We start from the raw sequence: 24,594 nt of genomic DNA, 5'->3' as shown, positions 1-24,594 counted from the left end.
AGAAATTTTTTTTACCACTGGATTTTATTTACGTAAAAGCACTTAAGGGAAGTGGATGGCACATTTGATGTAAGAAAGAGAAACTGAGAAAGAAATTATGCAAAGTGCTGTATACACATAGAGATGCTGACTCTGCAAAAGAAAAACAGGCAGATTGTAGCAATCCCCTGAAAACACTCAGTTTCCATGAGCAATCCATAAGGCAATTACAATGGCAAGAAAAATCAAGACACATATGGCAATGAAGGCAGATGTTACAATGTTCGAAGCCACCCAGTGTTCGACCCTGAGGAGCGCCTTGCACACCCAGTTCCTCTCCTCCTCCCTCAGCTCCCGCTTGTGCTTCTCCACCTGCTGCTTCACCTTGGCCAGGTACTGCCCGTAGGCTCCGTGGTCTTCGTGGCAGGCACCGTCCCTGCGTCGCCGGAGCATCTGGGCCTCGAGGAAGAGGCCGTTGGTGTAGAAGGAGCCCTCGCACTCCCGCTGCAGCCTCTCCACCAGGGCCATGAGCTCCGCCAGCTGCCACTCCTGCTCCTGGCCGCCCGCCCGGTTGTTGAAGCCGCAGTACCGCCTCCCGCACTCCCGCACCAGCCCCTGCAGGCTGCGGTTGTCCGTGCCCGCCACGTAGTCGCTCAGGGGCTCGCCCCCCAGGTCCTCCTTGTGGGTGAAGAGGATGACCACGTGTCTCATGGCCCCTGCCCCAAACACCTCCTTCACCCTCCTCACGGCCGCCGTGTCCTGGGCCGTGAAACGCCCCAGCTGGGTCACCAGGAGCAGCACGTGGGGCCCCGGGGCCGAGAGCAGGTAGCAGTCCCCGATGTCCTTGCACGTGTCCTGGGCCTGGGCCTCAAAGATGGAGGGTGTGTCCACCACCAGGATGTTCCTCCCGTGCCATGTGCCCGTCTCCGCCTGGCACGCCCTGGTCACCGGCTGGGCCGCCAGCTTGGACTCAAACACTGGCTGGCGCAGGATGCTGTTCCCAGTGGCGCTTTTCCCGCAGCCTGTTTTGCCCACCAGGATGATCCTCAAGGAGGGTGATGTTGCAAACTGGTTATCTTCTAATGTACGTAAGAAACAAAAAGAGAAGTGTTTGTGTCTTCCTAAGTTGGTGATTCTTAAGACTCTTAAGTTATGAATCCTCTGGGCATCTCATGACAGCTATGCACCTCCATGCCAGAAAGGCGGGCATATTTACTCGCACACGAAAATGCGCACACAACCCTAGGTGTTTCTTGGATGCAGGAAGCCCCCATTGGCCGCCCACGCTTCAACCCACAGCCAGGAGTCAGACCCGCCACACTCGCTGGTGCACCGGGCACTTCATCCGCATCGTGGCGAATAGAGTTTTTCTGAAAGGAAACTGTTCCCTGTGCTTCTCCCCGCGTGGGGCTCAGGCCAGCTCCTTGGAGAACTGGTTGCTAAGAAAATACTGTGAGTTTAGAGGGAGGCAAGGGATGAAACGTCACAAATGAGAGGACAGGATCACCTCTCTGCCACCCCCAAATTCCCAGGCACACTTGTGCAGATGTGCCTGGCGCGTTCGTGTGGGTATGAGGGTGAAGGGCTGGCAGAGGTGCTGTGACCCCCGCTCGCCAAGGGCCAGCTGCATGTCCCTGGGCCCGCGCTCTTTGGATGGGAAGTGGGAGCTTGAAATTGAGATGATGGAGAGTTGCAGTTGATGTTAGGACAACATCTGGGGCGTGACCCTAGGGCGGATGGCTGAAGAGGGTGTCAGATAAGACCATTAGAGGCTTGTGTGTTGGAAAGATTGTCTAAGTACAAGAAATTCTAATACAAGTGGGGATGGAGGGGGCCACACTGAGCCAAGAGCTGGAATCTTCAAGGCATGAAGACTTCTAGAGTCCCCATGAGCCCACATGAATTCTAAGTGAATTTTAGGATCCTAAGAAGGGATTATTTATTCATCCTCCTCTGAGTTGGCTCTTCCTTTCCCTAAGTATTCTGTGGTGTTTTGCAGCAAACACAACGAGCACGTCTCCCTGGGGAACTTTCCTTCTTTTCAGCTAAGAGCAAACAAGGACAGAGAAACCATATTCACAGTTTGGCTCTAGACCCTCCGACCTTTGACTCAAAGATTCATTTCCACATTTCCCTCGTACCCTGTGCAGGGGAGAGCATCGTACTGCGGGGTGTGTGTGTGTGTGTGTGTGTGTGTGTGATGACAGTGGTGTGGTGAGGCACAAGAGGATTGGGAAGGTGAAACCCAGTGATAGTTGTTGCCTTTTTCTTCTTCAGTTGGAAATGACTGGCTCTCTGCCGCTGTGTTTGAGGTGGGGGATAGGTAGGGAGAGAACTGTTGACTCCCCCCAAGCATCTGGAGCTCTTGAAAACTTCATGGCTTTCTTACCTTCAGCCATAGTTCCATATCTGCTCTTCTGGGGCCCTTCCATTCTCTTCTGGAAGAAAAATGGGAAAAAGATAAACAGCAAGTGATCACGTGGGAGCTGGTAGGGCCTGAGAGCTCCTCAACTCAGAGACCTAAGAATAATTATCCTTAGATGATCCACTTCCACGGCTAATTTTCTGACTCACATTTTATCTCCCATCATCTGTAAGTAACTTGAAGCAAACCAGGCAATGCCAGGTCATGCTAACATAATGCCCTGTTGCTTTTCTTTTTTTTTTTCTCAGCTTACAGAAAAGCAGGAAATGTTCTGAAATAAATCAGTTGATTATCCCCCGCCCAACTTGAAAGGCATGGAATGAAGAAAGCATTCTTCCATGGAACAAACAGTGGGACATTTTAAAAAAATTGGAATCAAAATGTCTCTTTGAATTTGCCAGAATAGAGGGGGAAAAAATTGCCTTGCTGTAAATAACATTGTTTTGTTTGAAGCACTGGGGATTTCTAGTCCCAGAAACTCTTTGTGTCTGGTGGACATTCCATTGTCAAAGAGGAAAGGTACAATGTACTTTCCAATGGGATGGGGTAACTGGGGGTTGGGGAGTCGAGTTACTGCCCTGACAGGAAGCAGTGCAGGAGGACCCGGACGGAGCAGTCGCTGGAGAGAAGGTGATGCCGTGATTGAAGATAAAGAATCAAGTTCAAGACAAACTCAAGATAAATTCATTTCCTGCTCAGTGCAATAATATCCAGCATAGTGCAACAATTTATCTGGGATATACATTTCCCACCCGACCTAGCTATTGGCAAAGATGACTCCACGGGGCTTGTGTTTGCTCATGTTTGTACCAGCCATACGTAAGGATTTCCAAGAATCTTCACAGGCACTTGATGATATTGCACTTTTAATTTCTTGTCACCGTTATGTGCATAAATAAAGATATCTTAATTGGTTTAAACTTGTGTTTTACTGATTACCATTGAGTTAAAACATTGTTGATTTTCATTGTTTATTTGCTATTTACGTTTGGTTCTGTTATTTCTATCTTTTGCACATTTTTCTATTTATTCAGTGGATTTTCCTTGCCCTCTTTAGGGAAAACCATCCATTTTCACACTATCAGGACATATTGTGGCAGCTTCCTCCCTTGCCCTGCCCCACCCCCGCCCTCCCTTCTTTCTTTTCCTTCATCCCAGAGAAGGGTACTCTCACCACGACCATCCCCCACGCACTGTTCTTGTCTCTGGTAAATCATAACCTGGCTTTTGCTAAAACTGCCCCAATTCTCTGACATCTTTTCTGTCCTAGATGACATTTTCTGAGGTTTGAGGTCAAAATACTGACTAGGTGATGGCATTGATGATGAACTTCACCATCCTGACAATCCTCTGTGCATCCATTTATAGTTTGCAAAGTTCTTTCATGTTCGTTATTTTAATTGTTCTCCTAAATTCCCTGTGGTATGGTCAAGATTAGTATTAAAATTTCTATTAAAATATTAGGAAACAGCATCAAATGATCTATCCAGGATCATTTGTGTGTCTCAGAGCCATCATCAGGAAATAGCTCCTTTAGCCTGTGTATTTTCCTTGATTCCAGGGTGTCCAGGATAGGGGGGTGGGGAGACTATTCCAAATAAGTCAACAAGTCTCTTGGAACACCACATACAATGCTGCCACCCCATGGTCAGGACTCAAATGGATGCTGCCCTGAAACCAACACAGAGAATTGTATTGCAAAATCTCGAGTGCATTTTTTAAATATCATTCGAAAATAAAATTTCAGGGGGAAGGAGTTGCTCTGAATTGAAATATTTCAGTTTAATACATTGATTGCCACACTAGAAAAAAATTCTTTTCCTGGGGGCCACGGTGTTGTATTAAAACCAAATGATCCTTTCTAATTTCTGAGTTATATGCAACACAACCCATGTTTTTAGGATTAAATTGTCAATATTAATTGTAATAATAAGAAATCAACAAGTAATATTTTCACGAACCAACGGAAAGGTTTTGCTTCACGCAGCCCTGGGTTTAACACTAGCCTGAGTGAAATACAACTCACATGGCAGTCAGTATGTTACAACAGCCTGGTGTTTTCACGTGACTTGATTCTCCAGGCGACCCAAATGGAGTCATATAGCTGTCAAAAAAGCCAGTCGAACTCAGTACATTAGCTGTAGCACAGCAACAACAGTTCTCAGTAGTTCTCAATAGTGCAGACTGCATTGAGGAATAGATTTTTTTTTGGCAGATATTAACTAATAAGAAAGTGTCCACAGGTGGGTCAGAAAAGATGCTGATGGAGATGCCAAAATGAGTCCTAGGCAAGACACTAAAGGGGCTGAATGAAGCCTAGAAAAAGACTGGGGACACATTTTGGGCCGTAAGGAGGGTGATACGTGTTGATCTGCAGAGCAGACGAGAGTGGGGGGATTGGGAGAGGAGGCAGACTTCTCCAGAGGAAAAGTGACGAATGTTCCCCCAGATGGGACCCAGGTTGTGAGCAGCTGGCAAGCAGAGTGCCAGCAGGAACAACAGCCTCTGCCGGGGATGGCAGGAGGGTCCAGCTTAGCGGGGCGGTCGGAGTGAGTGAACTTACTGCACCTTCTGATTTGAAGATTGTACGAACTTGATTTTACCATGATGGGATCTTACTTAATCAAATCATGAGACAGCAGTCTCTCTCATACTATTTCAAAAAGATAAACAAAAAGATAAAAATATTGCTTGTCTTCCTTGTTTATAAGTGTCCCCTCCACCTGTCTGCCCTAGTCCCTATGTTTGCAGGTATTGGAACCACATGTTTTGTAGCTTGGTCACTGCGATTCTACAACACGTTCAGCTGACAAAGGGCTTGTTCACATGTGTCCCGGACACAAGTCTGTTGCCCCAGGGCAGCACCCTACAGCGTGGCATATAAAAATGTGTGGTTATTCAGGGGAAAACAGGGTGGTTTTCAGAAGGTCAAGGTCATCAGGCAAGATCGTCTGAGGGGTCCTGTTTGGAACACCAGGCTCCCACGTTTGCCCCATGGAGGCCTAAGACTCCGCCCTCCACTCCCAGGCCTCTCTGGGACATGCACGTCTGGCTGGGGTGGGACATGAGAAGTTAGGAGGGTAAAATTGAGAAGTACGCCCCCACCTCGCTGGGGTGGGGCGTTGGTGGGAAAGTCTTTCGCTCCCTGGGAGCTTCAGTTTTATCGTCTGCCCAGCGAATGACAGACAGGACTAGCTCACCTCTATTACCTGAGACTTTCTCGAAAGTTGACTGGGCCAAGAAACAGGCAAGGGGAGGGAGAAGCCCGCTGCCCTGTGACACGGGACGGCAGTGAACCACCAGGCGGTGGCTCTCTAGGCCCTGTCCCACCAGCCACACATCTGCTGCCCAGGGCGCTCGGACCAGGGAACCCAGAGTGCGGCAACTTGTGTGAGGTCCCACCAGAAGTCAGCGGCTGTGGCCAAACTGTGGCTCTTCCAACTCCCAAAGTCTCCGAGAGCACAGACCCAGTTCTCCTTACCAGGAGCTGCCGTCGGGCCCTGTCCTCCCGGTCAGCGGGGCTCCGGCAGGCTGGTCCTCTCGGGAAGGTGCGTGGCAGCAGGGACAGCCCCTGGCCCGGGGGAGGCGGCTCACCCGTACCGGTGACGCTGAGCAGATGCAGTTAAAGAGCAGCCAGCGGCTGGGGCCGACGTGGCGTGGCCCGGCCGCAGGAGAAGAAGGAACACAGGATGACGGAGAGTGCCCTGCTCCCCGCACTCACCTCTTGGGGTCAGCTGGAAACTGATGAAAACAGGACCCCGAAAACCAGCCGCCTGCACTGGCTGTGACGCTTTGACCGTCACTTCCTGTCAGCAGCCTACTGGGGGCGTTGTGCCGCCTCCCATTTCCTTTTTATGACTTTAACTATTCGGAGGGAGAGGATGTGGAGGGAGTGACAGATCCCCCACCCTCAGGCTTGGAAAGGCCCCCTTGTGAGTGGAGTGTTCTAGGCACAAGCCGCCAGCCCTCTGCACCCATCGCTGGATCACCGGCTCCTCCAGACAAACTTTGGCCTCCTCTCACAGGCTCTGCTTCTAGAATGTTCCTGCTAACCAGGGTCAGAAAGGCACTGCTGGTCCACAGGGGGCCTGGACAAGGCCCTCTCGGGCTGTGACTCTGGGCTGCTGTGCTGCTGCCCCTTCCCTGCCATGTGACAGAGCCGCTTTGTGGGGGCCACTGCAGAGTTTGTGTGTCCGTTCAGCCAGCTGAGTGCTGGGAGTGTGGCAATGGGACCTCTGCTTCTAGCCGATTGCACACTGAAGGCTGGGGCAGTGACCATAAAGCAAGATTGAGAACACGTGTGGGCTTAGGCAGAGGCCGGTCCTGTCCCAGGCATTGCCACCTTCCTCTCTGTTGACATTTGAAGGTGGGCTTAGAGTCACATCATAACAAATGTCTACTTTTTTTTTGAGATGGAGTCTCACTCTGTCACCTGGGCTAGAGTGCCATGGCGTCAACCTAGCTCACAGCAACCTTAGACTCCTGGGCTTAAGCAATCCTCATGCCTCAGTCTTCCAGGTAGCTGGGACTACAGGCGGGCACCTAATTTTTCTATTTTTAGTAGAGATGAGGTCTCGCTCTTGCTCAGGCTGGTCTCGAACTTCTGAAGTCAAGCAATCCTCCTGCCTCAACCTCCCAAAGTGTTAGTATTACAGGCATGAGCCTCTGAGCCCGGCCTGTCTAAGATCTTAGGGGTAAAATCATTTAAAACATTCTCCTGCCAGCCCAGAAAACCTCTCCACAAAAGTAGAAGAGAAAGAAAAGAGTTTTATGACTGAATATGCGTCAAATCAGAATGTGATCTTAGCTCAGAGATTGCAAAGATGAGCAGAGGTCTCACCCTGTTACATAGCCCAGCAGACACAACCCATTGCACAGGAGTCAACACAAACCATAGTCTTCAAGTAAGCGGACTTGATGGCACCTTTTTTTTTTAATATTCAAAAGAACTTTGTTTATTTAGGCTTGTGCATAGCTTTATGATTTGGTGCTTTTAGGATGCTCTTTCCCTAGAAAAACAGGCAAGTAATCCAGGGTCCCTATCCCAACCTGTACTGAGAGTTTCAGAGAAAGATATAGACAAGATATACACATGGACGTGTCTACATACATGCTGTGTACATAGACAAAACACAATGAGTTGCCTCTGACCACACAGATGACAGGAACATGTAGGCAAAAGGTGGCTTCTAGAGACAGGATTGGGAATGCCTGGGAATGGATTTCTCTCTTCAGTTTTGTCAGTCAGGTTCCATGGTCTGGATAGTGGTAAATATTATCAAAGCCCATGCAGTTCGACAGCACCAAATTTGTCGCACATAATTTATCCTAAATTCACCTGGTCACCATCCGTGTTAGCTAATTGACTTTTCCCAGAGGAAACGTAAACTTCCTCTGGATCTTTACCACAAGAGGAAGGTTTGCCCCGTGGAGAGAGGTGCCTGGGAGAGTTAGGCTCCGAAGTTAGGCTCCCACTTTCCCAGGGAGACTAGCAGGCGGGTGCTATTTTCCTTGACGTTTACATTTCAAAGAGACGGCTCCCAGGGGCTGGAGAAACACCGTCATGGGGGGTCCGACTGCAAACAGCTTTTACAAAGATTTGCATCTCAAAGGGCAGAAAGAGAGAGAGAGAGAGAGAGCGAGCTCACAACTTTCTAAAGAAAACACTCAAAGAAGGGAGGAGGGGTCATTCTTTCCTGCTTTTTTTCTCACTGTGGAGACTTAATGGGTTTTCTTAATTTTTTATTTGCCCTTACACTTTCAACATTTTCAAGGACTTTCAACCCAGCAGACAGTCACAGTCTGTGTGAATTGGGCACAGCAGGGCAGGGCAGGAGAGCAGGGCAAGGAGAGCAAAGGGCTGTGGCCTGATCATCCGGGGTTTAACTCTCATTGGATGGGGACGAGGCACTCTCCCAGCAGCCGCCCGAGTCTCTCAAAAACTTGCCTGTTTCTTGGGCACCGTAGTTTTAGTCAGTCAGTACCAATTTGATGGCGAGTAGACGTGGAGCCCATTTTCCAGATCTTGTGCCGTCTCGCTTTGTTTTACGGGCTTAAGCTTAATCCAGGATAGCATAAACGGTGCTAGCTCACTGTCGTTTCTTAGGATTGAGTAATATTCCATTTTGAGCAGATACCACATTTTAGTTATCCACTCATGAACTGACGGGCACTTGGGTAGTTACCACGACTGTGCAATAGTGAATTGTGTGGCCATAAACATTCGGGTGCAGACGTCTTTATAATGGAGAGACTTATGTTCTTTCGGGTAGATGCCCAACAATGCTATTGCGGGGTCGAATGGTGTTTCTATTTCTAGCTGTCTGAGGTATCTCCAACAGGGAGTTGTGGGGGGAGACCCACATCTTAAGGAAATGGAGAGCATTATGGGGGGAAGGGATTACCTCTATCCCATTTTAGGGAGAGGCAAAGATATGCATTGTAACCAAAATGTCTGGAAAAAAATGTGTAATCGGGAAGTGGGCAGGAGGAGGGGGGAGGAGGGGAAGGGTACGCACTTACACGGGGGTGCGGTGCGCACCACCTGGAGGCTGGACAGGCTAGAAGCTCTGGCATAGCAGGGTGGGGGAAGTGGGGTGGGTGCAAGATATGTAACCCTAACAATATTTGTACCCCCATAATATGAGGAAATAAATAAATAAATAAATAAATAAATAAATAAATAACTTGCCTGGCAGAGTTCGCATCAAAGTCTTATAAACAGTGAGGGGACACCATGGCTAACTATTCTTACCAGTGCAGCCAACCTGAATTCACTTCATTCTAGCCACATCCTGAAATTCCCTCCCTTCTGTGCCCTTGGTTTGGCCCTAGTCACAGGCATTATATTTACGTGCCCTCGGCCCCCCAGCTAAGGGGTGATTTTCTGCTTTGAGTCTTCCTGTTCCCTGAGAGTCTTATCTGTTCCTTGCCAGCAGTTTCTGGGCTCCTCTTGTGGCTCAGAGACATCCCCGGAGTCAAGCTGGCAGGGACTGGGGTTTCCCTGAGAGTCTTATCTGTTCCTTGCCAGCAGTTTCTGGGCTCCTCTTGTGACTCAGAGACATCCCTGGAGTCAAGCTGGCAGGGACTGGGGGTTTCCCTGAGAGTCTTATCTGTTCCTTGCCAGCAGTTTCTGGGCTCCTCTTGTGGCTCAGAGACATCCCCGGAGTCAAACTGGCAGGGACTGAGACCCTGACTTAGAGGTCAGGGTCTTGCCACAACCCAGCCCTAGAAAGTGCTCAAAATTACTTATTGACTACACGAACACAATGTACAACTCAAATGCTCTATTCCCTCATCTTGCCTCTTGTAGAAGAGCAATCTCAGGCAGCTCGCTTCAGAAAGTGGAATTCTAGAAACCTGCGCACATCCAGACATGAAAGTAGTTCCAGGATTCTCTCTTTTCCACACCCTCTCTGTTCCTCTGCTCAGATTTGCAACAAACCGGGAGGTTCCCAGGAAACCTAGGGCACCTGGGAAGTGGCCATTTTCCCTGTCCTTCTGTGTGACACCAAGTCAATCCCTTTCCCTGGACTGAGAGCGCGACTAGTGATTCCCCTCCACCTGCCGCCTCCTCACTTCCTGTTTCCTTCTCTACCAAACTCCTCAAATGGTACGAAACACGGCCGATAATGGCCGAAAGTAGGTCCTTATCCATCCCTGGTCTCCTCTGTTCTCCATGTTCGCACGTGGAGACTCTCTGGCCCAGGCACTGAGCGGGCAGGGAAAATGGCCATTTCCCAGGTATTATTAAGCCAGGGGGATGCCACAGCCACATCTCTGAAACATTTGGGGGAGACACCTTTCCGAGGGCTCCTAGGGGGACCAACCATTCCAACTTGCCCAGAATTTGACTGGATTTAGCACTCAAAATCCCACATCCTGGGAAACCCTTCAGTCCCCGTCAAACGGAGGCTGCTGGTCACCAGATGGCCTCCTAACGCTCGTTCCTGCTCCCACTGTCTGGCCTCTTCCTCTTCCTCCTTCTTCTCAACCCATGATGGAAACAAGCCCAGTGGGAAATGTGGAAATGAAACCCCAAGTCAGAGTTGGGAGAGGCTGAAGCCAAATGCTGAAGTGCGGTTTCTCTTCCTTGTCTATCTTCACTCTGAAAAAGGTTCTTTGCAGAAATTCAGGAACGGTGTGCACTAGAGCCCCCACCCCCCATCCCTAGAACGCCAAAATGCACTCGAGGAGACAGAAAGTGAGCACAGTGTGGGAAATTGTAGAATAATTCTTTTAAAGGGATAAAAGAACCTTAGATGTCTTTCAGGCCAGAGCGCTGGTTTTGCGGATGAACAAATTAAAACAAAAGAGATCAAGCGAAGGCCTCCCACACGGTTAGGCAATAACTCCACTGTCACCATTGCTCTTCATTTACGAAGCTAATGTTCATGCTCTGAGATGGAGTTTGCTAATTTCATTCATTGGGAAGGAAGTACTTGCCCTGCCTGCCTCATCATGCTCTTATGAACACGAAAGAGCAGGTTTTTCCAGGTTCCTGGAAAAAGTATAAAAATGCAGGCATTTCTGTCTTATCAGCAGGGTTATGTCCTTTCTGTCAGGACAGGGTCTTGGCTACTGTTTTTAGGGCTGAGAGGGGCCCAGCCAGGGGTGTCTCCAATTGGAGGTGGGCAGAGGAGCCTCCCAGAGCCTCAGGGTGGGGCGGAGATCATCTTGGGGTGAATCCAGTAGGTCGGGCTGACGATTCAGAAACGTCCAGGTCCAGATGCAGGGCAGCCGTTTGAGCATGTGGTTGACACATGGCATGGAGGAAGGATTAATGATGCCATGAAGAGTGCTCTAAATGTCTGACGTCTCTTAAAGCAAATTTATCCTATTCTCCTGAGCCGAGGCACCATGCCGGGCCTAACGAGGGTGATTCCAGACAGAGCTTGTGGAACACAGACAAAAAGCCATCCTCTTAAGGAGTCTATAGTCCCATGAGAAAGGCAAGACTTATGCCAATGAAAGACAATGAGCTGGGCCCCAAATGAATGTAAAACATTTCATACACCCCATTAGGAGATTTAAAAAATGAAATAGAATAGAAACTATCAAAATGAATCCCATGAAATGTGTGTGTGAATGCTGGGAAGCAGTATAAAGTGCACTGTTTCCCGACGGTGTGGTCAAAAACTGTGGAAGGCACAGTTTTAGATAACATCTTAAGCAGGGTTTTAGGAAGGAAAGAGATCAAACTGTGCCAACCCCAAAGGAAAAGCCCTGAAGTGTGGAGTAGGACTTGGACATGGAGCAGGGTTGAGACGTGGTAGGGCGGAGGGCCCTTTGAAGTGGTTGTTTTAAAGGAAGCAGAGAGTATTAGATGTCAGGGCAGGACAGGATGGGCCTTGGAGTAGGTGTAGGAGCTTGTTATCGTGACTTCCAGAGTTTTCTGGGTAGCTGATGCCCACCTTTCTAATCCCATAGCTGTGAGTTTAGAGTAGTGCCTGCACCAGTTTAGTTAGGCCAAAAGGCCAGGAAAGAGCAGCAAGGACTGAATCCATGCCCTGACGTTCTCCTCTAGCTGTTCATGGGATGGGTTAGATGCGGTCCAGCCCAGATGAGGTGGTCCCTGGAGCTTTCTGGGCTGGCACCTTGGAAGACGGCACCTGCTGAATCCGGAGTGGGGTGTAGACCTTCCTGAGAGTCTAATGAGACCCTCCCCTCCCCCCGACATTACAAACTGCAACTGAGTGTCCCCTGGTAAGGATCTTGGGGTCCACAAGCTTAGATCTTCCTGTCATGAGTACTGTTTCTGATCTCGCTGAGGTGTATCCCAAACAGGCTGATTTCCCTTTGTGTCATTACATCAGAACTTCTTGGCCCATGAACTGTAAATCAGTTATGGGTTTGTTGAGGTATTTTCCCCCTCAGGGAGGAAGAAACCACCCTGTTAAGAAACAACAACATCAAAAACAGAAACAAAGCGTCTAGAGGCCTGGATTGGTGGCCTTGGGCAGAGGGCAGCCTCATCTGTTTACACGCTGTGCTGTGACAAATGCCACCATGTGGACCTTGATGAGAAAAAGTACCGTTGATGGACAGAGACTAATATACCAAGTAGTCCTGTCCCGGTCTTACTTTCCTTCTTTCTGAACCTGCTGCTGACATTTGACATCATGGGGCCGCAGAATTTCCACCAGGCACACCTGTAGGACTGGACCAGCCCTCTTGGGGTGCACGTCACCTTCCACCACATCCCACCTCCAGAGCTCTGGTTCCTCCCCTCCCGAACCCATCAGCCTCACGCAGTCAGGGGCTGGTCAGACTCCTCCCCAGATGGTGCTCCCCTGCCGCCCCTGGGCTCTGTCTAGACCAGTCCCTGCTAGTCCCAGGCCACGAGGCTCCTGTGTGCTGGGAAGCTGAGGCAGGACCACAGTGGCTGCCTGTTTGCTTCTTCAGGGAGTGGAAGACACAGCACGGCAACAGCAACAACTGGAGGCAAAGCCCGTTCCTCTGTGGAGCGGATGAGGGGGTTGATTTGCACAGAGAGGTGTTAGAAACAGTTAAGTGACAACACAAAGTCATGCCCTGGTCCATGACCTCCTGTGGCTTTTCTGTGAAACCCACAGCCTATGCTGCTGCCATAAGCTTCACGGAGACGTACACACATGCACACGTACACGCACACACACACACACACACACACACACACACACGCGCGCGCGCCACTCGAGTTTAACCCAGCGAGCAGCTGAGCTTTGTGAAAGTGAAAGGCAAAAGAGGGCACAGGCGTAGGAGGTGAGAGCTGGGAGGATGTCAGGTGCCATCTAGACCAGTTCCTTCCCCAGTATCGCAGATAAGGAGACTGAGGCCAGTGTAGAGAAGTGGATTCAAGATCGTCACTTTAGTTAATTTTAGTATACGGTGTGAGATATGAGTCAAGATTCTTTTTTTTTTTTAATGTCTAATCTTCACTAATACCTCACTGTTATGATGACTGCAGCTTTATAGTAAATCTTGTGATTAGGAGATGTGAATTCTCCAGCTTTTTCTTTTTCAAAATCCAAAAAATCCTGCCCAGATTTTGACTGGGGGTACATTGATCTATAGATTAATTTCAAAAGAATTGACACCTGAATAATATTGAATCTACTGATCTGTGAACATGGTCTTGTTTGGTTCTTCTCATCAATGTTTTGTACTTTGCAGCATAAAAATCTTACACCTCATTCCAAAGTATTTCATGATTTTAATGGTGTTGTAAATGGTACCGATGATTGAATTTCAATTTCCAGCTGTTCATTACTAGTATACAAATATAGAATTGACTTTTGTATGTTGATCTTGTATTCTCTGACCTTGCTAAACTAAATTATTAGTTCTAGAACTTTTTTCTTGATTCTTTAAGATTTTCTGGGGCCAGGCATCATGGCTCATATCTGTAATCCCAGCACTGTGGGAAGCTGAGGTGGGAGGATTGCTTGAACCTAGGAGTTCAGTACCAGCCTGAGCAAGATTGAGATCCTGTCTCTAATAAAAATAGAAAAAATTAGCTCAGTGTGGTGGTGTGTGCCTGTAGTCCCAGCTACTTGGGAGGCTGAGGCAGGAGGACTGCTTGAGCCCAGGAGTTTGAGGTTTCAATGAGCTGTGATGAGGCCACTGCACTCTAGCCGGGATGACAAAAAAAAAAAAAAAATTCTACATAGAAAATCATGTCATCTGCAAATAAAGACAATTTTATTACCTTCTTTCTAATCTGTGTGCTTTTTATTTCTTTTTCTCACCTCCTGTCATTGGCTAGATCTCTATTACAATGATTTTTATGTTTTATATCTTTTTAATGAGAAAAAGAACCACAGGTCTATCAGATGCTTTCCTCAAGTCAGGGTTTGATTCTCTCCCATTTCTCCTGAGTCTGACGTAAGGATCAGTATCCTTTGTAGTCCATACCCCCCGGGAGAAACTGAAGGCTGGAAAGGGATTTGGGGCAGTTGTCCCATTCCCGGGGAATGTCATCAGTAATAAATTCCCTTTTTCCCTTGGCAATCCTCATTGTCTCAGCAATTGGCTTTCTGAGTGTGGAGTGATCAGACCTAGGCCAGATGCCCTTGGGGCTCGGCAACAAAACCAGGAATGAAAGACAGAACATTACTCTGAATCTCTACTAGAAGGTTAAATTGGGGTGGCGAGAAGGGACATCCTGGCCTTTTCCTGAACTTAAAGGGACAGTATTCAGTCTTGGGCCTTCTCTATTCGTGTTAGGAACCGAGGCCTTTGAGGGTCTTAACCCATAAATACCCTGAGCTGTCAGAAGGTGCTTAATGGCCGTTCTGAGAAAGATCGCAAGATATCCCAGGCTTGGCGCCAGAGGCTGTTTGTGACTGATAAACCCTCCAGGCTTGGAGCCAGAGGCTATCTGTGATTGATAAACCCTAGGATGTTTGTAACTGATTGACCCTAAACTGTTTTTGACCGATCAACCCTAAACCCCCCCCCCCCGCCCCTCCCTACTTCTTTGTTTCTGTATGCTTATAAAACCAACGAAAAACCTAGTAAAGCAGACCTTGACAACCCTTTGCTTGGTCTCGTTCCTTTCTCTCGCCCATCTCTTTCAGGCGTGGTTCCCCTTGACCCCCGCGAGTAACAGAAGGTCCCACGGGTCGGGACATATTCGCATGGATTTTCTGTCTCTATGTGTTTTTATTGATCACTGAGAAAGAAGATTAAAGTATCTATGTGTAACTTTGGATTTGTCTAATTACATTCTTGTTTTTTTCAGTTTTGATTCATATATTTTGAAGCTATGTTTTTAGGTGCAAACATTTTAAGGATTGTTATGTCTTCCTAATAAATGAACACATTTATCATTATGTAATGTCCATCTTTACCCTTGACAATATCCCTTACTCTATAGACTGCAGAACTATATTAATGTAGCCACTCCAGCTTTATTTTGATCAGTGTTGTTATGGTATTTCTTTCCCCAGTTTTTACTTTTAATCTATGTGGTTGTGGTAGGCAGAATTTCCAGACAGGCCTCAAGATCCCACCCACTGGGATTATCTACAAGCCCTAGATAATCTCCTCCCCTTGAGTGTGGGAAAAATAGGATGGACGCCACTCCTAGGATTGGTTTGCATGGTATTATAGAAGTGAAGGGAATTTGCAAATATAATTAAGGTCCCTAAACAGCTGGTTTTGAGTTAGTCAAAAGGGAGATTATTCTGGGTGGGGTTGACCTAATAAAAAGCAAACCTGTAAAAGCAAGGGATATTTGTTCTGGCTCTGAAGAAAGCAAACATCCTGTGCTCACACACAAGCCCGCAGTGCCCAGGGCCCTTCCACCGGCTCCCCACTGCCGCCCTCACCCCCCTGCGATCCCCAGGATTGGCATTCCACTCACAGACGTCAAGCCTTCCTTTGATCCAAGTATACATTCTATATGCTGCAGTCCATAAAAGAATTTTAAAATCATGATACTTTTATTTATTTTGAAAATCACATTTGCATTTGCAAACAATTAGAGGGCATGTGCGGACACCTGTATGTGAGACAATGAAATAACGATTAACAGGTACAGGTTAGCATTAGTCCCACTGGTAAGCAACCCTCGACCCACAGCAGCAGGTGCGGGTGCACACGTGGCCCTGGACGATGTCCCCATGTTCCCCGGACTCCCGCCTTCTAAGGTCGCGCCACCCGCATCATCTAAGGAGCCCCTCCCTGGCTCGAGGCCCCCGGGTGGGCCCAGCAGAGATGCTGAGGGAGCTAAAGGTGAGAATTGAGAATGAATTTTTCTCGAGCCACTCACAGAGGCCAACTCACTGCAATTGCCGCCCAGGCCCTCAGGACGCCTGACCCCTGACCACAGCCCGCCCTAAGCCTGCAGCAGTGCAGCTCCTGAACCTCCCGAGATTCTCAGTGGGACGTGGCATTCGTGACATGCTCATAGACCCCTCCTTCCCAACATGCCACTGGCCAGGACCTCCGTGCGCACAACTCCCTTCCTCCTCCACCACCCCCTGACGTGCATTCTGCTTCCTTCCTGCATCTGCGTTTCCTAACTAGGGGGTGACTGATTTACAGATAATGAATTCCCTTAGAGAGCTCTTATTAAGCACAGAAATGGAAACAAAGAAATCCTCTTGTTTGGATTGCATAACCAGTCAGCATCCGATTTTCTAATGACGTGGTATTCAAGAACCTTCGTGGACTGGCCCATCCCTGTGAGTCCCGAGGCTGTAGCCGCCCAGCATAGCATGCTCACCTGCGGCAGCTCTCCATCCGGGCACCTGCTGCTCTGCCTCTTCTCCACCATCGGAGAAGAGCTCTAGATAGATACCGTATGTGCATAGATGTGGCATAAAAATCTGAGTAACCTCATTGAAGATAGCACATGTTATCCTCCCAACATCTTGCTTTATTTTGGAAAGACGTGAACCATAACACATGCTAGAAATTGGAACTTGTGTTATTTTCAGTATAGTTACCCTGATCTTTTTGATAGTAGATAATTGCACTAATTAACTAACAAACTGGTGTGTAGAAGTTAACATGAACATGCATCACCCTGGTGTCTCTTTCACTGATGGTAATACAAGTCTACAAGTCTACAAACGGAACATAGGTACCCATGTGTAAGAACTAGAAAATTATTGAGGAGGATCAGTGTAAATTAAAGAAACAAACAAACCTCAAAATAAAAGTGTTTCTTTTCCCCGTGCCATGCATTTGTTCCCCACCACAAGCTATTAGCCATTCCACTATCTTTCATGAGGGGAAAGAGGGCCCAAGAATAGGAAAACATTGAAGGAAGTTTTTAAGGTAGACAAATTTATTTTGAAACTCTGCATACATATAGTTAAAGGTGAGACTTTAAAACTTATAAAATGAACTTTGAGCATTTTCAGAGTTGCAAGGTTGACGCAGTTCACAGTGTTCTGTGCCATTAAAACTGGGTCTGGAACTACAGAACTCCTTTGGAATGACGTTTTAATTTTTCCCTTCGGCTCCAAGAATTTAGTTCCTTTCTTGCCCAGTTGCCTGCAGCTTTTAGGGCCTGCATGAACGGTCAGCCAGGTCTGACCTCGGCTAAGTCCTCAGACCTGCGCCCGCAGAGCAGCACCAAGAGCAGGATCGCGCCCCCCAGCAGGACGGCCACGCGGAGACCCCAGCCTCTCCCGCGCGACCTCCGCCTCTCCCCGCACAGCGCGGCCAGCAGCCAGGCCAGCCAGGGCCGCTGCATGTGGGCCGCCACCTGGTCCGCCACCCAGCGGAGCCGCTCCTCGGGGCACGCCCAGCGCAGGTCCCGCTCCATGTCGCAGTACACCTTGTTGGTGTAGTGGGCGCCCCCGTTCTTGCTGACCAGGGCCCCCACCAGCTGCAGCAGCTCCTGGGCCTGCGCCTCCTGCTCGCTGCCGCTGGCTCGGTTGTCCAAGGCGCAGACGCGGCCCCCGCACGCGGCCACCAGCTCCCGCAGCGCGCGGTTCTCCGTGCAGCGCACGTACTCCTGCAGGGAGCCCCCCGCCAGGTCCTCCTTCCTGGTGAAGACGACGACCGTCCACTGCAGGACGTCCTCCCCGAACATCGCCTTCACCGCCCGCACGGCCTGCTGGTCCTGGGCGGTGAAGCGGCCCAGCTGCGTCACCAGCAGCAGCGCATGCGGCCCGGGGAACGAGAGCAGGTAGCAGCGGCCTCGCTCCTCGCGCTCCGGCGCGGCCTCGGGGCTCCCGGCGCTGAAGAGGTCCGGAGTGTCCACGACTTGCACCAGCCACTTGTCCCACCTCCGGCTCCCGGCGGCGCAGGCTCTGGTCACCGACGTGGCTCCCAGCCTGGAGACGAACCGTCTCTGGCCCAGGATGCTGTTCCCGGTGGCGCTCTTCCCCGTCCCTGTCCTCCCCACCAGGATGAGCCTCAGCGTGGGCTCCTGCGGCGCCTGGCTGTCCTCCCCTGGCCCTGCGGGACAGACTGTTAGTGAGCTTCCCCGTCTTACAGCGACGTGGCTTGGGAACTGCAATCTTGCCTTTAGGAAAACTGGGAAGAATGGAGGTTTGAGCTCCGGGTGGTTCATGTCCCTCGTTTCCCGCTGTGCGTGGGTTGCCTGGTGCACCTGTAGGTGCCCCGCCCACGGCTGAACGTTTCAGAGAATGCGCCTTTGTAACTTCAGACCATTGCTTCATCCTACATTATCTCTGGTCACCCGCACACGTGCAGACCTGTTCCACTTTTGACAACTTAAATGGAGTCTGCAATGTTCTCCCAGATGCGGGGAAGAAAGGCGGTGGCAGGGGGTGTGGGGGGATGGGTGGGCGAGGGCAGTGGGAGGGGGACTGGGAGAGTGGGACAGAGGGGCAGTACTGCACAGTGGTGAAGAAATTGCTGGAGTCCCAGACACACTAGTTTGAATCATAGACCCACCAGGTGCTAGTTGTGCAACCTTGAGGAAGTTGCTTAATCTGAGTGTTAAACCTCTCCTGCAAAAAGGGGAATAATAATATAGGGTTTGGGCCAGGCGAGGTGGCCCATGCCTCTACTCCCAGCACATTTCAAGACTGAGGTGGATCACTTGAGCCCAGGAGTTTAAGATTACAGTGAGCTGTGATGGCACCACTGTACTCCAGCCTGGGTGACAGAGTAAGACCTGTCTCTAAAAAATATAAAACGAAAGAAAGAAAATAGGGTTGTTTCTCACAGGATTGGTGAGAGTTAGATAGGATCTCTTGTCTTTCTTCCCACCCCACCCCCTTTCCTTCCTTCTTCCTCTTCCCTCTCTCTCTTAAACTTGCTCCCTAAAAAGAATACCCATGTTAACCCTCCATACTTATTCTCTAAATGTTCTACCTGGTAAATCATGTTCACTTTTGTCCATGATTCGACACCTTCTGTATCCTCTTCTGTGGAGATCAGAATAGGCTTATTATCCTCATTTTACACTCCAGGAACAGAGGGGCAGGCTAGTTAAAGAACTTAACATCTCACAGCAGAGATCCAACTGAAATGCAAATCTTGGGGCGCTTTCTGTTTTATCCCAGGGTCAAGACACCTCTGGGACTTATCTCTGTTCAGTCCTGAGTAAGCCCCATTCTCCTTACTGTCCTAGCTCAAGCCCTGGGAGGCAAGTATGCAGTGCAGAGACATGGTCTTACCATAGACACTTTCTTCATCTTTTGCCATCTTCCGTCCTCCCATGCTTACCTGAAAGAGTCCCAGACACAATTGTTCGTTAATTTATTTATTCCTGAAATAGGCATAACCACTCCCAGTGTGTCAGGCCAAGGCCAAAGAGCTGGTGGCAGCACAGTGAAAAGACGTGGTTTCTGTCTGCAAAGGTCTAAAAATCCAGGTGTGTGTCTTGGGGAAGGGGCAGGAGGTTAGAGAGAAAACAAGTACATTTTGTCAATTATAATAAATTGTGCTAATTCTCCTTTAGGGATAATATGAGAATTTTAGAGAATAACATCAGAAGGGCCAGTATCCTGACCTTGATTTGGAAAGATACCGAGAGAACTTTTGGTGAGCTTGGATTTGACTTTTCGGGGACTCAAAGCAGAGGGTAGATTGTAACATTTACTCTATGCCAATGGGTAAACTTTAGATACTAATTTTTTTCTGGGGTAATTCTGTCAGTGGCATAAGCTATAGATATTAAGTTTTTCTAGGGGACTCAGCAGCCAGGGAAGACGTAGGTAAACTCGGAGAACAAGGAAATTTACAGTGATTTGGGGACCTGCCTTACAGTGGTAGGAAAAATTCAAAAAGAAAACCAGAGATTTTCCTATGGAAACTGGAAAACAGACCTATCTCCCGAGCAGATCTGACTCCGCCCTCCCAAGGCCAAATGTCATTTGCTTGTCTAAGTATGACTTCCATGCTGCAGAGGCCGGGACACTCCCCTTCAGTCCTGACGTTGGTGTCCCCATCCGAGGCTTTTCTAACTAAAGTGAATTCTAACATCATTTAATACAATCAAACACTCTGTGATCCGGTTTGCCTGATCCCACGAGCACCTGAGTGCAACTGTGTGTCCCCCTCTCAGCTACGCCTCCAGCCTCCTATCCAGCTAATCCTCCACCCAGTCAGCTGCGCCACAAACAGCGGATTTCAGGGCCTCTCTCGCCACTCTGTGCACACAAATGTCTTCTGCCCTGGCCGCTCCGGTTACCCGTGTTCTCTCCCCGCGGCACCACAAGGGGAGGAAGAGCAGAGAGGGGGGCTGGCTGAGTACTTTGTCTCTGGCAAAGGACCTTGAGAACAGGTTTGCCTGGTACCCAGGCCACAGCTGCTTCTGTTTCTGCAGGAACTCCCTCCTGCCGCCACCCCAAAGCCTTCAGGAAGGTCCACTCCACGGGCCTATGTGATTCACTGTTTTGTGGGCGGAAATCAGCAGGCTCCCGTAGCAGACACCGGAGCAGAAATGAACAAGCAGCCGCAAGATTCAGAGCAAAGAGCAGGCATTTAGCCGAAGCAAGAACTCCTCGTCAAAGATGAAAACGAGCGTGTGCTGCAGGGAGGGCATGGGACTCTGGCGGGCCAGTGGCACTCTCCAGAGTTCAGACTGGGGCTTGAAATGATTTTAAATACATTTTTCAGAGGGAAGTAAGCTCCAGCTGAAATATGAGCTGACAAGTGACTCGTAATTATTGAGGGATGTAAGCATATAGAATCCTGTATTCTTAATACTTTGAGACCTCAAAATTTATCTAGGTCTTTGCCTCCAACCCTGCTATTTTTCAGAATTACTTAAGTGTTTTGTAACAATTTTACATTTCTTGGACCCATCCTCGGAGAGTCTAGTCCATGAATCAGGTGTTTCTGATGTAATAATCAGCCGACAGCCCAGAGTTTGGGAATCCGTTAATTTTCCAAACCCCTTCACTGTACAGGTGAGGAATCTGAAGTGTCCCTGTAGGTGTGGCTAGAGAGGCTCGAATTAGGGAGCAGGTGTTTTAAGGGACCATGCACGGAAGGGGGTTGAAGATGAACTTCCTAACCTCAGATGCCTCCTGAGGGCCACTGGCGCGGACGGTGAGGAGAGAGTTCAGCGTATCCAACTTGTCAGACTGGAACTCACCCCAAGGTTAGATTGCTTATGGGGCCATAGAAATATCTTTTACCTTTGCTGAATATGCAGCTTGGGGAACGTTTAATGCCTTTTAAACTGTACTTTGTTCCTGAAAGTGGCTCCAGCAAACTCTTCCCCCACCCTGTTGAGGGAGTGTGGAAGGAGACAGGTTCTACCCCCAACAAGAATGTGCACTCTCCGGAGCTGCAGGAGACGCTCCTAGAGCTTCCTCTGAACTTGATCTGTTTGAGACTCAGAACACCCCGAAACCCCTGGAAGCATGATCTTGACTGTCCCAGACCTGGCTGTCCCGCATGGTGCCTGGCAGATTGCAGGTGCTCAGGCAGACGCTCTCTGGGGACCCCGTTCTTTCTGGTTCCCAGAGACCCCCCCACCCCCGCCCCTGCCAGCTCCCAGGCTCGGGCTCACCTTTCCTGGTGATGGGCTCTGAAGTCGGCTGCAAGAAGCCTGGACCTGCTGTTTTGCCTTTGGTTGTGAGTGCAGTAGGCTCTTTCCTGCCAGTGCTCAGAGGAAGTCGCTCAGACTTCAGAACTCAGGAAGCTCAGGGAGGGCCCAATGCTGATGACTTAAAGAGACAGAAACATTTCCCATCGAACTGTGGGTTGGCAATGTTGCTCCTACAGAATCTGCCTCCTGCTGTGACAAGCTCTGTGTGTATATCCAGCAGGGCCCTGCGATATCAAATATCTTGCCATACCCTAAGAAGGGAAGGGCATTGCTGGCCCTGAGGCCTGACTTCACTTCTACATCTGGTTACCGAGCTAATTTTCAGTTGCCTTTGCTCTTTAGGGGCTTTTCCCTAAGCCCAAAGAGTCTCTTGCCCCAGAATAAAGAACATGATAGCTATTCTTATCAACTGTCCATTGGTTGGACTTCCATGTGGCCAGTGCAATCCCAGGATGCAGTCTGCTGGAAAAATATGGAAGTCAAGTCCCACCATTCTCTGAGAAAGGAAGGCTTTGGCAGCTGTTGAAGGACTTGAGGCTGGCTGGTATGCTGAGGATGAACCTCTTTGCCCTGTCTTTCAGTTAGCCTGATTAGGAGGCTTAGTCCAGTCATCTTTGTTGGTATCACCAATTCTAGTTACTCTGTCTTCTCTCAAGAGCATCATAAGATCAGCAAAAGAGCCAATTGTTGGGGGATGGGAAGGCTGCAGAGGGGCTGGCTCCATACCCAGTTAGGTCATTAGCTAGCTATGGGACCTCTCCCAACTCTCTTAAGCTTTCTGGAGTTGACTGTCCTTCTATGTGCAGAGGAGGATAGCCTGACTATTAGCCTACTGGTTGGGATCTGCTTTTTTACTTCTTTCATGCCATCCCATTTTTTTTTCTGGTAGGGGAGAGACCCAACTTTTACTGTTTCTCACCTTTTATACATCTTCTTCAGAAAAATCTCTCTTCAGATCCTTTGCCCATTTTTTAATCAGGCTACTTTTTTTTTTTTTTTTTTTTTTGCTATTGAGTTGTGTAAGTTCCTTATATATTTTGGATATTAACCCCTTATGAGATATGTGGTTTGCAAATGTTTTCTCCCAATCTTTAGGTTGCCTGTTAATTTTATTGATTGTTTCCTTTGCTGTGCAAAAAATGTTTGATGTAGTCCCATTGTTTATTTTTGCTTTTGTTGCCCGATCTTTTGGTATCTATCCAAAAAGTCATTGCCAGGGCCAATGTCAAGGAGCTTTTCCCCTATGTTTTCTTCTAAGAGTTTTATGGTTTCAGATCTTAAATTTAAGTTTTTAATTCATTATGACTTTATTTTTGTGTATGGTGTAAGATAAGGGTCCAATTTCATTCTTTTGCATGTGGATATCCAGTTTTCCCAACACTGTTTATTGAAGAGACTATCCTTTTACCATTGTATATTCGTGGTGCCCAGGTCAAAATTTAGTTGATCATATATGTGTGGGTGTATTTCTGGGCTCTCTGCTCTGTTCTGTTGGTCTATGTGTCTGTTTTTATGTTAGTACCATACTGTTTTGATTATTATAGTTTCATAATATCATGTGATATCTCCAACTTTGTTCTTCCCAAATATTGCTTTGGCTATGCAGTCTTCCGTAGTTATATAATACCTTATAGTTACTTTTTTTATTTCTCCGAAAAATGCCAATGAAATTTTGAAGTGGGTTATGGTGAATCTGCGTATTGCTTTGGTTAATATGGACATTTTAGAAATATTAATTCTTCCAACTCATGAACATGCATATCCTTCCATTTATTTGTTTCATCTTGTTTCATCTTCAATATCTTTTGTCAATGTTTTATATTATAGTTTTGAGTATACAGATCTTTCACCTCCTTGTTTAGATTTATTTGCTGTTTATTCTTTGTGATGCTATCATAAATGGGATTGTTCCTTGATTTCCATTTTGGATAGATTGTTATTGTTGTAAAGAAATGCAACTGATTTTTGTATGTTGATTTTGTATCCTGCAGCTTTACTGAATAATTTTTTTATTTCTAACAACTATCTTTTTACAGTTTTCTACATGTAGGATCATGTCATCTGCAAACAGGGATAATTTTACTTCTTTTATGATTTGGTGGTTCTTTATTTCTTTTTCTTGTATGATTGCTCTTGTTAGAATTTCCAGTACTATGTTGAACAGAAGTGGTGGAAGCGAGCATCTTTGACTTTTCCCGTTCTTAGAGGAAAAGCTTTCAGTTTGTTCCCTTTGAGTATGATATTGGCTGTGGGCTTTTCATAATGGCCTTTACGGTGTTGGAGAAATTTTCTTCTATACCTATTTTGTTGAGAGTTTTTATTATGAAAGGGTGTTGAACTTTGTTAAATATTTTTTCTGTACCTATTGAGATAATTATGTGTTTCTAATTTTTCATTTTGTTAGTATAGTATATTATATCAATTGATTTTCATATGGTAAATCGACCTTGCATTTCAGGCATAAATCCCACTTGGTCAGAGTATATAATCTTTTTGATGTGTTGTTGAATTTGGTTTGCTAGTATTTTATTGAGGATTTTTGCAATCTATGTTCAGCAGAAATATTGGCCTGTAATTTTCTTTTCTTGTTGTGTCTGTGGCTTTGGTATCAGGGTGATGTTGGCCTCACAAAATGAATTTGGAAGTATTATCTCTAATTCTATTTTTTGGAAGAGTTTGAGAATGATTGGAATTAATTATTCTTTGAATGTTTGTT

General features: G+C 47.9%; 1 protein-coding gene and 1 long non-coding RNA gene across 2 annotated transcripts in view; one reads left to right on the top strand and one right to left on the bottom strand.

Moving 5' to 3' along the window:
• Nucleotides 1-5: 5 nt before the first annotated feature.
• LOC105883120 (GTPase IMAP family member 5) lies at nucleotides 6-22,094 on the bottom strand. The gene is given in 8 exon segments (XM_020289666.2): nucleotides 6-1,100; nucleotides 2,369-2,417; nucleotides 5,886-5,980; nucleotides 5,983-6,054; nucleotides 11,257-11,272; nucleotides 17,946-18,304; nucleotides 19,495-19,543; nucleotides 21,840-22,094. Coding segments are annotated over 7 exon segments (1,557 nt in total). The 5' UTR covers nucleotides 19,538-19,543; nucleotides 21,840-22,094; the 3' UTR covers nucleotides 6-177.
• LOC142872948 (uncharacterized) overlaps nucleotides 21,291-24,594 on the top strand; it is a 16,388-nt gene continuing 13,084 nt past the window's right edge. Inside the window, exon 1 of the long non-coding RNA XR_012921057.1 lies at nucleotides 21,291-21,425. This is a non-coding gene — a long non-coding RNA (uncharacterized LOC142872948). The remainder of the gene's footprint in view (nucleotides 21,426-24,594) is intronic.

The sequence above is a fragment of the Microcebus murinus genome, chromosome 9 (assembly GCF_040939455.1).
Source record: "Microcebus murinus isolate Inina chromosome 9, M.murinus_Inina_mat1.0, whole genome shotgun sequence".
In the NCBI taxonomy this organism is placed as follows: Eukaryota; Metazoa; Chordata; class Mammalia; order Primates; family Cheirogaleidae; genus Microcebus; species Microcebus murinus.
This window is presented reverse-complemented; position numbering and strand designations above follow the sequence as displayed.